The sequence below is a fragment of the Pseudopodoces humilis genome, chromosome 1 (assembly GCF_049639895.1).
Source record: "Pseudopodoces humilis isolate 2021_Gansu_Grassland_sample_001 chromosome 1, ASM4963989v1, whole genome shotgun sequence".
Lineage (NCBI taxonomy): Eukaryota > Metazoa > Chordata > Aves > Passeriformes > Paridae > Pseudopodoces > Pseudopodoces humilis.
In genome coordinates, this window is record NC_142200.1 from 128339343 (window position 1) to 128357546 (window position 18204).

The 18204-nt window shown below is 39.9% G+C and overlaps 1 protein-coding gene across 1 annotated transcript in view; it reads left to right on the forward strand.

Annotated features, from left to right (window-relative positions):
• Nucleotides 1–340: 340 nt before the first annotated feature.
• Nucleotides 341–18204, forward strand: part of CALCR (calcitonin receptor) — a 156081-nt gene continuing 138217 nt past the window's right edge. The window contains exon 1 of the mRNA XM_005518802.3: nucleotides 341–554. Coding sequence (XP_005518859.2) covers nucleotides 367–554 — 188 coding nt within the window. The 5' untranslated portion in view covers nucleotides 341–366. The remainder of the gene's footprint in view (nucleotides 555–18204) is intronic.

The window sequence follows — 18204 nt, forward strand, 5'->3', positions numbered from 1 at the left end:
CCTCCCCCGCGGGGACGAGGGGCGTGCGGGACGGGTCCCTGCCCCTGGGCCGGCCGTCTCTGGGCCCCGCGCAGCAGGAGCCCGGTTCCTCAGGCGCTGTGTCGGGAGCGCCGCACGGTCCCGCTCCCCGCCACCCCCGCGGCTCCGGCCCGGCCGGCCCGCCAGCAGCAGCGGCGGGGGTGGCGGGGAGGCGGGGGCGGGGGAGGCGCTGCCGCCGCCGGGCGGGCTCCGGCCGCCCCGCACCTACGTCGGCGCGAAGCCCCGCCGCGCCCGGGGTGGAGCGGGGAGTGGGCGCGTCGCGGGAGAGAGGAGGCAGATGCTTCCCGAGGCGCAGCCCCGCCGGAGGGGCTCGACCCTGAGTAGTGCATGTCCGCCCCCTCCGGGACGCGGGGACCCAGCGGGCGGGTGTCGGGGAGCGGGCAGCGCCATGCGCCCCTCCGAGCGGTGAAGGGGCGGCCGGGCTGGTCCGGTGCGGGGACGGGGGCGCCGCGGAGGTGGCCCGAGGTGACGGGAGGCCGGGAGAGTGCCGCGCCAGCGTCGGTAGCGCTGCCACCGTAAGTCCCGGCAACTTCGCCGCCTGCCCTTCCCCAGCCGCCGGCCCCGGGAGAGCGGCAGCGGGGCAGGCGGGCCGGGAGAGGCGCCGGGGTCCAGCGAACCCGCGGGGCAGGCGGGGAGCGGGGTACCGGGGGGAACACAGCCCCTGGCTGGCGGCGCACCCAAAAATAGGGGGGGAAGAGGGGGTGGGTTGTAGGAGCTCCGAGCCGCTGCGGCGGCGTGTGCGGCGCGCCCCGGGGGAAGCGGCGAGGGACGGGCGCAGAGCGGGGACCGGGCACGGTGCATCCCGGAGTTTCCACTGCGGCTTCTGCACGGCGAGCAGGTCGCTGCCGGTACCGTATCGGTTATAGAGCAGCCGCTCTCCGTGCTGCAAGTACGGGGCTTTTAAATGACACCTGAGTCACTAGTTCGTGCTTCTCAAGCGTGTCAGATATTGTTTTCGTGTTATTTTTCATCTGCTGGACCGATATCTGTACTTACTTTGGCATTTCACACCGCAAATGTAATAAACAACATTAGTAGGTTTCAGAATATTGCCACTGATGACAGTAGATTGATGTATGAGGCTATTTACTGGATGTGTCCAAGTACAATATAGTGCCTGCCAATTTTGTCTTTAAATTGCTATATTGATTTCATTCTTGTGGGGTTTTTTTGACAAGGTTAATGTAGTTGACAATTTGCAAGGGAAAGAGAAAAACTTCTGGTTTATTTTAGTTACAGAATGGCAGTTGTAGCTGAAATGATGAATGAAAAAATCATTCATAAAAAGAGTAAATAGAAAGATGTGTATCCTAAGACCTCTTGAAGTCAATATTGTCAATATCTAACAGATGTCTTCCTGCCAAGCTTTTACATACACTGGCAACCCTTGAACTTCTTAAAGGTAATGCAGTGTGTGATATTCCTCTCAGCACTGTGCACTTTAGAGTTAAGTAGTCTGATTAGAGGGAGTTTAGAATGAATTAAACAAGACATCACAATATAATGCCTTTGCTTTTTCCTAGGCACTGAATGAAATCAAGATCTTGGTTCTGCTCCTTTTCCCCTTCAGTGGTTGAAGGGGGGAACTCTTGTGTTTGATCAGTGAAAGGGGCCCTATGCTGCTTTAGGGCTGAGTGCATCAGGGCTGACCAGGATGACATTTCTTTGCTACCAACAGCTTAAACTGCAGGTGGTGTTGAGCTGAAGAGTGAATGTAATTCACCTCTCAGAATCCTAGGCATAATTGTCAAGTAGATAAATACAGGAGAGCTAATACTTCATTGTAATTTCTTCAGACATATAACCTTTGCTGGTAGGCAACTTTTGCTAAGCTACCACTCTGATGCTTACTATAGCTGTCATATGCTAGCTGACATGAAGTAGTTCTGAATGAACTAAAATACTGTTTCTCTACCTAATGGCATGCATTAGAGTATGCAAACTTTATCAGTCTTGGGTAGATGTTGGTCCTGTTAAGATCAGTGGCAAAATCCCAATTAACCCCTCCAAAGGGCAGGTTTCACCATTGGTCTTCATTATCATTTATAGTGAGTGCCAGCCAAATTTAGTTAGAAATTCAAGTGGTAATGTTTATATCTGGCTAGTGATGGCACTTCAAACAGCTCTACATAGTACTGCTTTAGAATCATGGATAAGAGCCACACAGGTCTTAATTCTTGTGTAAAACAAGCTATATAGATTAAACTGCATTGTGCTTCCAAGTGGAGTAGGCAGTTCAGATTTGTCTTGCACTCCCAAGTTTTGTTTCATCAGACTCGACCACTTTTTCATAAAAAGGTTGGATTGCAGTTTGCATATACACCATATTTTAACCAAGGTATTCAAACAACACAGGGAATATTTTCTGATTATTTTGTTTGTGGCAAAGAAGTTTGCAAGAAAACTGCTAAATATTGGAATTACTATAAAAATATCAGCAAGCAACTGAGCCATGTAACAGTTTAGTTCTCTGAAGTTCATAGGCTTTGTTGAGAGATGAATGAACAGAGGCATATTTTCTAAAAACCTTAATGAAATATTAATGAATATGTTTACAAGGATTAGCTTCATAAACTGACAGAATTCTAGTTTAGCAAACTTTTTCTTTGCATGTCTACAGCTGAGTGATTTTGAAAAGCATCTGGAAAAGTTGAAAATATTCATTAACGGTAAAAATAATGATCTACAGAGGATTTGATGATTTTTTTTATTCCAGCTCTCTTCTAAATCTTGATCAAAAGGATAAGGTTTATAATCTAGCCATTTAATTTTAAATCTGTGTCTGTGGACCTATAAGAAGCTACATGCAAGTCCTGTTACATAATAATAGCGGCATGACCAGCACAGCTGCCAGTAATTCCTACTAGTTTTGTATTAGTGAAAGTGGAGGAAGAGAGAGAATATCATGATTCAAAGTTCTTGAAAAATCATTAAAGAGAAAAAAAGACTTCTATGCTTGTTTTTGTGTTTGGTTTTTTTTTAATGCATGCAAATAGAAGTTTTGGGAAAATAAGCAACTAAATAATCGATCTATACTTGACTAAAAGTTATGCTAGCAAATACAATGAAATTCAGTTTTGAAAGTTGTAGTGATAGATACTACATATAAGCTGGTAAACTCAGTTTGGTTTTATTTCTGGTAAAAAATGTTTGGGTCCTAACTGTTGTCATTTGTCTGTATTGAAATGCCAGCACAGATCTTACCTGGGCTTTTCAGGAGTGATTCTGTTATGTGCTGAGCACTTTTGACCATTGTTTGTGTTAGAGTGGTGTCCAGTCAGCTCCCTACCTAGAACTACACACACAGAGTTAAATTCACTCTCTTGAAAAATTTGTAGTGTAAATAGCCAAGAAGGTCTAAGACATCCAGCCAAAGGCCAGATGATGATCTCGGTCTGAAACATGAACACTCTGTACATGAGTACATGTACACTCTGAACAAGGGTAGACTGAGCACCTTTTAAGAGGATTAAGTGTTAATTTGTTCTTTGATAAAGGTACCAATAAATGACCAATACCTTAAAGTTGTATGTTATTTTCCACTGATCTTATTTTCTTCAGTGTCAATCTCTAATTTAGTAGCATTGACCTTCAGAACAGCATATAATTACACATTGTTTTATACTGGTTTTTGCTCTTATACCCACTTTCCATTTGACATTGCTTTTAGTCATTTCTAAGTAACTTAAATGAAAAGACTGAATTCCTCACATGAAGAACTACCTAAGATAACAATAGCAGAGGAAATTGTTCATGTCTCACTTAAGAAGGAGCACTGCTAACAGTGTTGGGCTTGGTAGTCACATGGAAGTTACAACTGGAAAATCCAAGTTTTCTGCTAAATGTAGTCACAGCCATTTCAGATGAACACCTTCTAAATCAAGGTAGTATCCACAGATACCACAGGAATCTTTCTACAGGCTATCTTCTGGACATACCAAGGGTATGGTCTTACCTTACCAGAGAGCCTGTGAGCCATTCAGTTGGCTCCATGCTTTTGAGGTGACTCTCAGTTCAGGAGCATGGGAATGACCTGGGGATGGTAGTTGCCCTGTGGCAGTGAGCTCCTTTTGACTCTTTGTGCTGCTTCGCATGGATGTATGCAAAGGCTTACCACTTACCACAAGGAAGTACAAGAAATTTGGGTGTTCAGCCATAAGGAGAAAGTGTCATTGGTCATAATTGATAGGGAATAGCGCTGCAAACAAGAGTATGTAAAAAGCACATCAGAGGTATGCTGCTGTCTGTTTTCCCATGGTTCCCAAAATGCCTTCTGAATTAGGATCATATGGTAGACAGGAGAACTAGAATTGGTTTTAGCAACTTACATACTGAAGTGTAGTCTTGAGAGGTGGCTTTCTACAAGGATCAGATCAACCTGTGCACCAGAGACTGAGGAAATGTGGGGAGGAAGACTCCTGTGTCCAGGAGATGGACAGACAGTGCAGTACTCATTTTCTTACCTGTAGATATTGTGCACAAAACCAACTGAAAAATGCAGTTCATGTAAGTGCATCTTATCTACTACACCTCAACACGATAGACATACTCCTTTTTCCAGTTACCATGTGGGGTTCAGGAAAGGGGGCGTGGTGTGGAATCTGGACCCTGGCTTTTTTATCATCCTATCATTTTTGTAATTTATAATGTAGAAGACCTGACACAAATTTGACAGAATGGCTGTTAGGAGTGTTTGTTGAAATAGGCATGCATTTCAGTTTAATATGTCACATTTCAGTGTTGCAGTTTCATGTGACACTGTTTAGGAAATAATTTCTTGCTTGGTCATATCCAGCAGTGTATATAAGAACCAAATCACTTTGCCTGTGGTTTTTGATGAATAATGTTAACTATTACTGAGAGTTGGATGAACAATACATTCAATAAATTCAAATATATAAGCAGTATTTTTAAATCTATGGTTTCACCGCATTTTATTCAAGTCGGTTCTAATGGTATGTACTTTCAAGGAGTGTTAAGATATGATGTAAAGTTGTTGGTGGCTTTGACATGTTTATTTTGTGATGTCCTCATTACCTTGGAGTAAAGCAGGGGTTATAAAATTGTTACTATTCAAAAGGAGGTGTTTGAAATTCCTTTTTTTTCCTGGGTGGTCTACAAAGCACTTAACTGATCTTCAGCAATAAGAAAAAAAATATTTTCATTATGGTTATTTCTTCTAGAAATTGAACAATCTGTAGGTAATGCCAAGTGAGTTTGCAGGCATATTTTGAGGATTTTTGAGTCAAGATGAATTGTGCCATGTCTTCAGAGTTGTCTTCTCAGAATTAAGCTGACAATTAAAAATATCTTTTTAAAATATATTAAATGCCTCTGAAAACACAGTATTGCCATTACAAAGATGTCAAAGCATCATGATTAAGACTGTGCTGAGATATATTTGTAAAAGAAAAACAAACTAAACTTCTACTTTACCTTTTATTAATGACTGGAATGAGACTCTGCATTTGGCACAGTGTCTCTTCAAAGGTCAACTACATTTTGTACTTGTGATTTTTAATAATGAAATATTTATGTACTTTTCAGTGCTTGATGGAAGAAAGAGAAAGGTAACCAAACTCTGAATAAATTCATAGAGTGAATTAGCCACTTCTGTTTCTCTCAGGCAGCACTGGGGCATTATCTAACATCGGAAAGCTCAAATGACTGTAGCATCTAAGCTATGATGTATGCAGATGAAAGACTTTTTAGTCTTGATTATCTGCTGTTATCAGCAATGAGTGTTAACTGCTTAGAAAAATCACAGGTAGCTCTTCAGTTGTATTTTATTTGTATCTTGATCTTTTCTACAAGTTTTGTGTGCCAGATCAGTTATCTGTAGCAAATCTAGCTATGATGATTTAAGTGAATCATAGAATACCAGGTTGGAGAGAATCTCAACATGAGCTGGCCATGTGCACTCCCAGCCCAGAAAGTGAGACATGTCCTGGGCTGCACAGAAAGCAGCATGACTAGCAGGTCAAGGGAGGTGATTCTCCCACTCTGTTCTGCTCTGGTGAGACCCCACCTGCAGTGCTGCATCCTGCTCTGGGACCACCAACGTAAGAAGGATATGAACCTCTTGGAGCAGTTCTGGAGGAGGGACGTGAAGTTTATCAGAGGGCTGGAACACCTCTGCTGTGAAAGACAGACTCAGAGAGTTGGGGCTGCTCAGCCTGGAGAAGAGAAAGCTCTAAGGAGATCTTATAGCAGCCCTCCAGTACTTAAAATGGGTTGACAAAAGGGCTGGAGAGTGACATTTTACAAGGGTGTGTAGTGATAGGACAAAGGGGAACGGCTTTAAACTGAAAGAGGGCAGATTTAGGTTGCATAACAGGAAAAAAACTTCAGATAAGAGTGGTGAGACGGTAGAACAGTGAAGTTCTGGATGCTGCATACTTGGAATTGTTCAAGGCCTAGCTGCGTGTGGCTTGTCATCTGTGAATAAGCAACATGAGTCCTCAAAATGATTTCTCTGTTTAAATTTACTGCCATTATGGTTCAGTGCCAAACTGGTGATGTTTTACACTTCCTTCAGAACAAAATCTCTTTATGTTTTACTTCATTTTGCACAAGCTACGTTCTTTTGAGCAGACCTATCAGCATGTGATTTTCTTCAACTTTATATGCTATCTGTCTCTGTTCACAGTTCACATAACCTTAGTGACCTGTAGACTTAGTCTGTAGCTTGTGTTCTATAGTCTTAGTTACCTGTACTGTGCAGGTGCTTCATCACTAGGCCCCTCTCTTGCTCTGCACTTCCTTTTCATTGTTGAAACATGATGGTATAATTTGCCATATGCCAGCTAACAAGCAGATGGTAAGTATCTCTTAATGGATAAGTATGATTCCTCATGGAAGAGGTGGGAATGCTGTCCCATAAAGTTACAGCACTTTTTATGTTATGGGCTGTCATCATCCATTGTAGTAAAATGAACATAAAAGATATTAGATGATCATTACATTGCCATGATAATCCCTCTCCAGACTATACTAGCTCACTAAACAGGGTGAGCATTTCATACTGTTAAATATGCTTTGTGCAATCTCATCCAGCCTTAAATATCAAAGTACAGGAGAGAGAGGGTGCTCACACCTTCACTACTTAGATTGTTTAGAGAAACTTTCTGAAGTTTCTTGGATTTGGTAAAAAAAGGTCTCTATGATTGATGACTCTCCTCTTGTGACTAACAGTTGGATCCCTCTGGATAAGAACTCCTTTTGTTCTCACCAGCCAATCCACCTTCTAATGGGATCTTCATTTTCTTTTGTTTTCAATACAATACAGAAAGGGAACTGTAGGTTTACTGCTGCTGTCCTCAGTTGTGCTGTTGCTGCAGGGCTGGAAACACTGGACTGAAGGGATGGCTAGGGAAGGGACGCAGAAATTACATCAAATAACACAAAATTTAAAGAGTGAAATGTTCTGGAAGAAAGGGAAAACAGAACAAAGAGGTGTTTTGAATGCTGTATGCACCTGAGCGTTTAGTGGTTGAGATGAACTGGGAAGTTATGCCACAAAGTGCCTGTCTTCCATGTACCTATACTGTAGCAGGGGAAATTCCATTTACATTTCAAAGGGCAGCTTAGAGAATCTCTGGTTAATCTTTGGCTTTGCTTCAGGGTGTTTAAGATTTTGAGAAACTGAAAGAGTAACCTATAGACAGGTGATCATGGGCTCCTTACTGTGCAGAATTGTTGTGTTTGGAGTTTAGCAAGTCCTTTAAGCCCTGGTCTTGATTAAAACTCCGTGATAGGGAACAAATGGTGTGAATGGAGATTTCCTTTAATGTTTTTGGGACCATTTCCACTACTACAGACTGCTGAAGGGTCTGAATCTTTTAAGCCTTTGAGCTCTTTTTTGTTAGAATACAATGTTTTCTTCTGTGTTCAAATGTTGCCAAGTACATTTTGGGTTGAAGAAGGATCAAGTAATAAATAATAATCATTGTTACCATATGTTCTCACTGATAAAGCATGCCCAGTATTTTCTTGTCAGCTGTTTTTCCTTGCATTTTTTGTTTTTATTGTCTCAGGGTATTTGATAGTATATACTTCCTAAAGACTGGAGTAATTTCAGAACTGAAAAGACAACAAGTATGTGTGGATTTATAAGTGTTTTAATGCCTGCTGACTTTATTGACAATCAGATCTGAAATGTTTCGGAAGAAAAGTGTTTATCCCATGACATGCCTGAAGTAATCGGGGGTCATTACTGGAGGAATCAGTAGGTGCTCACCAAAATAATTTATCACTTCTTTTTCATCTGTTGTTCAGATTTACATGCAGAATAATAATCCAAGCCCACTCCAGCATTTTGTCATTGTTGTAGCTGTTTGAGAACAGAAATTTCACAAATCTTTGTATTTAAACTAGCGGCCTCCCCTTTAATAAGATGAAAACAAGTGGGGTGTAGTGGCCTATAGAGTGTGAGAAATGAGTGTGATTAAGCCAGAAGGAGATATGTATGCACTGTATGCAGAAAGGGTCCTGAGGAACCTCAAATATTCACTGAAAGTATCTCCATTTCCTTGTGAAATATGGGCACAGTGCTTTATTAGTATCAAAGCCTATAATTTATCTACTTATTTACATAACTTGCAACATATGGTCAATGTATTATTTACTGTACGGTGGATCATCAAATGTTACAGACATATCACATACCACATCAAAGAACATGCTTGATGAGAGGTTTCTTGAAGTGACGAATTATAATTTTCAACTGATGTGTAATTTCACATGGTGAAATCACACAGGTTTAATATTTAAAGAAAGTTAGTTATGCCAATTACTTCAGTGTAGAATTTAAAGAAGTCTAAGAACTAATTTTACTGTTGAAAATGTTCTCATTTTTTTAAGGGAAAATGAAACATATAAATTAATTGCAGGATTTTTAAAATAAAATACTGGTTTTACTTTCATTATAAAAATACTTCTGCAAGTGATGAAAATTTCAGTTATGTATAACAATTTTTATATTTAAATACCATTTCAGTTTTTTAAATTTCACTAATATAGTAAGAGTTTTGAACTCAGCAGCGGACGTTGTTTGGATGGACAAGGATGCAACAGACTGGAGGAAATACTGGGAGAGAAAACAACCCTATTCACAGTGCATACTTATTTTAAAAAAGAAAAAAAACCACAGCTTCTCTATCTTAAGTCTGTTGGATTTATTTGGAAGGTTTTAGCCAGATAATTTTCATGATCTCTGAAGATCTCCTCCTGTGCGTGATATATTGCTTTGCTTACATTCACTAATTCTGGTCGCTCTTTTTGCCTGAGAAGTTCTTGTGCTACCATGCGGTGGCAAATGGACTTGGCAGTAGATGGCTTCTGAGTCAAGACTGAACCTTCTACATCTGTGTAAGAACACACCCACACATGTACAGCCCTGATCTTCTAGAGCTTTCCTCTGCAGTCACCGTTTTGAGGTGGTATAAACCAGTTTGTGCTGCCTGAGAGAGAGCTGGAAGAACACACCTAAAGCACAAAAGACGAGTATAAACAGTATGGGAAAACGGAAATTATTTCATACATGGAAGAGGGATACTGGATTAGGGACAGAAGTTAGTACTGGACCAGTAGAGTGTGGAGTTTGGGGCAGGAGTCATTTTTGAAGGACGAGCTTGTACAACACATTAGGTGCTGAGGAAGACACTGAAATTTGAATACCACTGACATTTCAGAAGAAGGCATTGAGAGTATAGATGGGGTAGGAACTTGCAGGGCATCAGAACATTGGCAGGAAGATGCATTGGAAGAGACAGAATTACCTCTCCCCTTCCCCACTAAATATACTGGAGTCACGAAGCCAGGAAAACGAGAGCGTTAAGAAGGGGAAAGAAATTCAAACTGCAGTGGCAGAAAGCTTGGAAGGAACTAGGTCTGACTAGGAATTAATTGTAAATGATACTGAAAGAATGGAGAGTGGAAGTAGGTGAGAAGAAACAGCTAATGTCTAGGAAGAGACAGGAGTACAACTGATAAAAGCTCATAAAGGAGAAGCTCAGAGTAGAAAGAGGTATACCCTTGACAATGTACCAGTCATACATGACCTGCCAGAGTCTCACCCATATTCTGCTGTCAGCACACATCTGTGAAGATTTTTGGTGAAGAATTTTTGCGGCAGTTTAAAGGCTCTAGTCTCTTACATGAGCCGTTTTTACCATGTGTAGTTAAAACACTGGTGTAATGATCTTAAGATGGTGGTATTCATTCTTCACGGGTTTATCGTGTCAGGCTTCTGTGGGTAGGGTACAGCAGCTATCTGGAAAGCTAATTAATTTTAGCAACTCTTTGTAGGTCAGCAAATTCAGTGTGTGAGCAGGACTTGCAGACTGTAAGCCATGTACCAGTCTTTATGGTAGCAATATAAACTAAGCTCACAGACAGAAACTGGAGAAAAATTTATATTACTCACACAGAAGCTAGAAGTGTAGACCTTTTGAAAGAAGAAAGCTTCATTTAATGCACAGGTTTGGTTGACGGAATCTTCTTTTTTACTGAACTTCAGGCAAAGAATGAGGAAGATCCTGCTTCTCATATTATTTTTTACAGACAGATGAGAAAATTTGTAGATGTCTATAAGGCAAAAGTTTTGAAGCTGGAAGAAGAAATGTGGATATACAGTTGGAGCAATTTGAAGTATATGGTTTCAGAGGGAGAAATTCTCTGTTGAGCAAAGAAATCTTAGGAAAGCTGAATGCCTGCTGAGTCCTTTGGTGTGAGTGAATCAACCAGCTGAAACTGATTACAAAAACACTTTTTGCTGAGGAGAAGTAAGAATTAAATAAAAGTATATATGTTAGTGGAAGAGACTTGACCATCCTAGAATACCACTAGAATAGTTAGAGCATAAAAGATACAGATCAGATGAGGGACATTTTGGTAATGGTGATGACATGTAGATGATAATATGTGGGTCAGCTGTCGTTTGTGTGCAGAGTCCCAGAGAGAAGCATCAACCAAAGTTCACGTTAGAAGCACAGTCCAGAGCCACAAACCCAGCAAGTTGCTAGTGAGTATGGGAGTATCATAAAGTGAAAAATGAAAAGCAGGTGTTTAAGAATATGTATGCTAAATACTGCAAAGCAAACTGAGGAGATCAAAGGTGAAAAGTGTGCAGCTGAAGAATGTTGCTGGGGAAAGAAGCTAGCAGAAATGTTGCTGTTAAAAAAAGGAGATTTTTAGTGGTGAGACATACATCTTTTCAAATAAGTTAAGAAAAAATAGCCATAAAAATGAGCATCAACACTGGGGGCAAGTTTTGGGACTGACTTTAGGAAAAATTGAATCTGTAGCATAAAACATAGCTAGTAGTATACAAGAACATTTATTCTATGCAGATAAAAGTCTAAAGATACAAGTAAATATCCAGATATCTCTATAATAGATACTCTGGCAGAAATACTTTTGCATAGAAAGGTTAGTTACACATTAAATTTGATAAATACATTAAAAAGCGGTAAAACCTGGAAAGGATGTTTGGCCTGGCAGGCCCATGTAATTGATTATGAGTGTGTTTGAAAACAGAGAATGTCAACTGCTTGCTGCAGAATCTACCTAGGAGGCAGTACCAGAAGTGCACTGCTCTGTGATTGCTATTTCCACTGCGAGACCCTTGGCAATAGAGATGGTAATTAGAAAGTGAAGAAGCCATGGGAAAGGGTGCACTTGATGAAGGCAGTAGAGAAGAAAAATGATAGGGTATATTCCATGTATGCGTAGATATTAAAGATCTTTAAGGCGATGAATCAAGAACAAATCAACACAAGAACAATCATGCAATGAGACAGGAACAAAACAACCCACTCATGCTAAATGTCATCACTTCCAGGCCCTCTCTAACAACCAAATTCATTATGTTAGATGCACAGTTTGATACTGGAAAGTCTGATAGGACAAGGAGAGCAGCTAATTAGTGCTTTCCAACACTTTATCCAGAAGGCAGTGTTTCAGAAAATCTGCTGGTAAATTGTCTGCACATCATATATCGAAGAAGAAAGGTCTTGGAATAGCAGAATGTCTCACACTCTTACCAGAGTGAATGCCACTAAAATCCAATAGTGTTAATCACATGATACTGGGGACATTTCGAAGTCACAGTAGGATCCAAACCATTAGCAAGCAGATGAGTGGTAACAGTAGAGCACTGGAATGGATTGCCCAGAGAAGCTGTGGAATTCTCCTCCTTGTGGAGATTCAAACTAACCTGGATATGACCCTGAATAATCAGATCTAACTTTGAAGTTAACCCTACTTTGAGCAGGGGGCTTACTAGATTATCTTCAGAGGTCTTTTACAGCCTATTTTATCTATGACTCAGGGAATTACAGTGGCCTTGAATGGAGGCATCCAGGCATATCCAAAAATGGAAGAAAGGAAAAGAGCTGAAAGCACTGATCTCTCCAAAGGAAATTAAACTCACAGTAGGGTAAGCAACTCACCTGCTAAGTAGCAGAAATTATGTCATCTCTGTAAGAAATTGAAGGAGTAACAGACTTCTATGTACAATTCAAAAATGGCCTAGGAAATTTAGAAAACAGATGCGGTTTACCTTGAAATAAAAGGCTACATTCCATGGGAAAATACCTCTACAGGATGTGCTGCATGAGCTGTGGACTTTGCAACAGTGATGTACATTTATGCAACATTTACAGGAGCACAATTCACTATTAGCTATCTCTTAAATGTTTTTCCTTCCCTGTGTTAGATATTGCTTCCTCATCCTTCATGTGTATGATAGGCTGAGCTACTGAAAGCAGGTAGTAAGTTTTAGAAGTCTTTGATGAAGAAAAAAAACGCCAAACCATCAATGCAACATTGCCTCCTCATCTGTGGAATCATGATAATGCTATCTCTCACTAAACAGAAGTAGTTTGGAGGTTAATTATTTGTCAGTGAAGCATTTATTCTTCAGAAATGAGCACCAAAGAAAAGCCATGTATAGAAATTAATAAATCTGTTTACCATGAAAAGATTTATGTATGTACAGTAAAATCCAGTGACTACCTGTGATAAAGTATTGAATCACTTTTCTTTAGGTGGTCACTGCTCATTCTTAAAAACCCGGGGAAGAAGGATTCCAAGGGCAAAAGAAGTGTGAGAACTAGCATTTAAAACCGTGGTTAACTATTCCGAAAAAGGCTAAATAAGGGTTATGCAAATGGTTTATAACTTCGGAGTTACCTTTATAATCTTTGGGGAGGCTTTTATTATGACTGTATTACATTAATTTGTTTTATGAATTTAATTCCAATAAAAACACCTTATATGACATATGGACACCAATGATTTACAAACACCTAAAGTGTTACAGGCATGTACCATGTTTTTCTTTAGAAGATCTTTTAACATGATTGAATTCCGAGTCTTTGGTAAAAATTTCATCCATTAGTAAAAACGAAGGTGGAAAGTGAAAACAATGCAGAAATCTAAGTACCTTAGACTGCTAAAAAATTCCCCAGAAAGCTAAAGCTGTTATACTTAGAATACTATTGGGAGCTGATGTTAAAGTGATCTTAATGCTGCTGAATAAAACTCATCAATCTTCAAGAAGGTGGCAGTCTGACAGCCAGTCTGTTAGCATTCAGCTTTAATGCTAGTCCATGAAGAACTCACGTTTTCTCTGTGCAATATTACCATTAGCCTGATAAAATAAGTACATCTCTGTTCTTCATACTTTGATTCCTTTTAAGGTATTTTTTTTAAGAGCAGATTTTACACACTGCAAGAGAAATGAAGTGGTGCTAGGGCATGAGGTAGCTCCCATAGCTGGAAGAACTGTCATCCTATCAGAGAAACTGAAACATGTCAGGGGCAAGCTTTTCTGGGACAGGAACTAATACATGATGTGACTTGTTATTCAAAATAGTTAAAACAGGGGATCCTGTAATATATCTAAGATATTTGTTTACCATACTTAAGACACCTCTAGAATTCTCATAGGGTTTCATACCTGTGTCAAGGTGTATAGGAAGAGAGGGATATCATACTGGTGAAATCCTGTTCGGTACACCGAGTTCCTCAAAATCTGCTGAATCCCAAAGAAATAGCATTATGTATGACAGAACTCCCAGTTAAAAGTAAAAAAAAGAGAGACTTTTTGAGACCCCTTCAGGTATTCACACATCTATTTGAGAGAAACATCTAGTCAAAAGCTGTCTTTCTTCTTTCTCCATTTTGCTTAATTTATATGTGATTATTCCTGAGAAGTTTCTTCCTTCTTAATTGTGTCTGATATTTCAGGATAATCCTTGGGTATGGACAAAGCAGGAGGGTGGAAAGTTTGAGAAGATAGATTTGTTGTTCTTAAAAATCAGTAATTTAGATTTTTTTTTTCTTACAATTATATTAAAGTGGCATTTCACAAACTATTTTCCATAGTATCCTCATCTTAAGTGAACATTTTAAGGCAAATAGATTAAGTAAGAAGCACTGCCAAACAGACAGGAAAAATGTAGAACTTCATGAGTATACATGCTAACTTGTATGAGGGGAAAAAGTAAAATCTCTCTAGGTTGTTTACTTAGGTAGAAGTAGGAGTTTCTGTAGCTAGGAGATACTCTTAAAGTATGGTCTGTGTGCATGATACAATTCCTGTCACGTTGAAACAAGGCCCCTATCCCATCTGCTTAAATACCTTATTTTTCCACTCAGCTTAGAGCCAATCTGGTTGGCTAATAATTTAAGACACCCTCTCTTTTGCATTTTTCTTCTCATAATTTCTACTAACCTTGGTAAGGACTCTCTTTATTCAGGGATTGTGAAACATTATAATGGGCATTTCCATAAATAAGTCATAACAACTTAAATCACTATGCTGAATTCATACCTTCAAGTTAGTGGTTATGCAGACTGGAATCAGAGCATCTCTTTTCATGTCTGAAAGTAAAATGGTAAAATACAATAAAAATACTTGACAAAATTAATCTTGGTGGCTAGTGAGGAGTCTGGACTGACCTCAGGTACTCCTGGTATGGAGGCTGTGTTTGATGGCCTCAGAAAGTGTAATCCAGGGAAGCTAGCATCCCTTTCACCTTTCCTGGCTGTCAGACATGTGGGACAGGGGTTTGCCTTGCGCAGGATGCAGCTCCAAGCCATGCAGGTGGGGGCCAGACTGGCATTACCAGACTGATGATGCTGCTCTCCACTCGCTGCCTTGGGCTGCCACTCTTGGAGCACCCAGCTACCCATGCTCAAACTTGGAACAATGGGATGCCTTGTCCCTCCCCTGAGCAGACATGCTCTGAGATTCTTGTTACACCGTTGTTCCTTTAGACAGTCAGGCATGAAACTCTGTGAGCACGGATTTAAAGAGGGGTCTTGACTTGCTGACGTCCAGGTGCTGCTTAAGGTCAGATTGCTGTGCTATGTCAATAGGAATGAAATAGCAAAAAATCATAGAGCTCACAAGGAGTGTGAAATCAGAGCAAGGAAAGTAGGCACACCCTTGTTTGGGTGAGAAGAAGGAACTGTGTGCTGCTGGATAAAAGCACGTCTGTACTGTTACTACATTACTGCACCAAATACTTCTTCCAATTACCAAAAGAAGGATACTGTTAGAAGGCATATTGGTACTTCTTTTAAAACTATGTAAACCAACCCCCTTGTACACGGCACTTGTTATATTAAAACCTTAACTCTTACTTGAAAAGAGTTGATTCATATAAAGTCCTCTTTGTACTGTCAATGTAGCAAACAGTGAACATAGTGAAAGTGAAATTGGGATCTAACATAAAGACTTAAAATCTACTTATATAATTAATATTACTTTGCATTAATCTGTTACTGAAAAGGAATCTGGAGAAGGTAGGTGTGAATGTAATCCATTTTTGTTTCAAAGTATTTTAACTCTGCTAGAATAGAATAAATTGGTCTGAGTGGTAAATGAGAACACGTCCCTCTGTTTTGTTAGCACTCTGTAACAAAACATGGGCAAGAGGTACACACTTTTCTGAAGGTTTATGTTTAATAATGGAGACTATAAACTCATTCCAGTTCTGAGGATTTTTCTGGTATCTTGTACTCCACGATTGGAAGGGATGTTAGACATAAGTATACTTGGCAGTTTTCTACTAGAAAGCAATATTGCAAATAAAAAGGAGACCCAATAGTTGAGGCAGAATGTAGTAGCTGAACAATTAAATAACATGGCTGAAATAACCTCACAAACCCAGGAAATATAAACTCAAAGCTGAAACTTCTTTTCAAACTTTTATTTTTGACAGCATTAATGAGGACATCCTGATTTTTCCCTTAAACATGATATTAATTGCATCATGTTTGCTTGTGTGCATCTCTGCATGTGTGTGCAATTGTTTTCAATGGAAACCTGGACAATATCTGTTAGCCTAATGGAGGAGAAGAGGAAAAAAATGATAAATAGATTGTTAATATGCAGCCTTCTCATCAGGAATAGAAGCATGAGGGGGGAAGAGTTAATAGGAAAATACAAAGAATAAATGCTTATGAAATATGGCTGCTGCTATTGCTACAAGAGAAAAAAAGGCATGTGAAAGCTGGCAGAAAAGAAAGAAAAATCTGAGCTTGTGGGAAACCACAAGCTTAAGGAGCACTGAGAGATATTAATTTTTAATTTTCTTAGTTCAGTTTTAGGGAGCTACCCTGCAAAGCAGTCTTTTTCAGTTTCCTCAGATCCACTTCACCTGCCTCTCCAGATCTCTTGCCGGAGCTTGATGAGGTGCCCGGTAGGTGGCATCCTTTTAACACAGTGCTGGTATCAGTTGGTTTGGGTTTAGTTTTGGTGGTTGTTTTTATTTTTTAGTTAAAAGCATTTTTTCTGCAGAATTTAAATGGATTATCACAGAATTGGCACGTGCAGAAGTTTTATTGTTGTGAGGAATTTTATTCAAGGCTCTCAAATTTGGTATTCCCAAGCTTAAAAAAAAACAACCAAAAATCTCTGTTTAGGAATCTAAATGGAAGAGAAAGAGGGAGGAAATATTCTCCTTTATTGGTTCAGAGCAAGTTTCTGAGGGAGTTTACAATGAGCTACATGTTCACAGCACCTACTGAAATCACTCTGTGTTTTCTGGCTTGTGGTCTAAATGAAAGACTTCTTTCCAGAACATGGTGATTAGGATATCATATTTACATTTGAGCAATTGATGTCTGAAATTGTGACATCTTATCATCTGCATTTAATTTGCCTCTGTTACATCTTGTTCATTTTTGGAATGTAGTAATTTTTTTTTTCTTCCTAAGAAATAATGCTCATGATAGCTGGGGAGGTCTGCATTATCACAAACCCATCTCTGCTTCAGTGTTTACACACAGTTCTACATATGAACAATATCATGGGATGTAGTTTGAACAGGCACATGGTTCAGGCTGATAGTGTTTGGCACAGGTCATCAGTATCAGGTGCCAGATATCCAGTCAGTGAAAGCAGTGCCCCTACTGAAAGCACACAGATAATTCACAGGCTGATTGCAGGTGGGAAACAAATCTACTTAACTGCTTTAGAAACGTGTCAGGGTGTTTAGTAGCCAGGGATATCTGGGGATGTTGTGAGAAAGTGTTTCCAAAGAGCTGTTCTTCAACTCCAACTTCACCTCCTGGTGTGCTTGAAGGTTCACCTTGCTTGGAGGAGAAAAGCAGCAGAAGTTCATTGTGGCTGGAAGCAAAACCAACAAAAAAAGTTCTCAGCCCCTCTCTAATAATGCAGGATCTGAAATAAACATACTTGGTAGATGAACAAGTCCCACTAGTTCCAAAGCCATCTTTGCACAGAACAGGATTGACAGATCGCTATCAAATGGAACATAGCAGCAGTTTTAAAATATGTTTCTGCAATTTACTGCTCTGAGGTTTGTGAATTGCCATGGGGATGAACATACCATAGTGTTCTCTGCCAATCTGCAACTGGTCTAGTTGTTTATCCCAGTCTGAGTACTGTAATAAATCAATGATCAATTTGCATCAGATTGACAGGTCACTGAGAAGTGAAGCTTAAGAAAAGTGAGATTAAGATACTGGCTTATTTAATTTCTCCTGTTATTTGTTCTGAATATATATTTAATCCAAAACTGTGTTGAAGATGTCGTTTTAAGGGGAATACAGCTGTTTTCATATTCTCTGTACATGTGCTCTCAGTGTTGTGCTTTTCACATACACACCAGTCAAAGAGTCCATCAC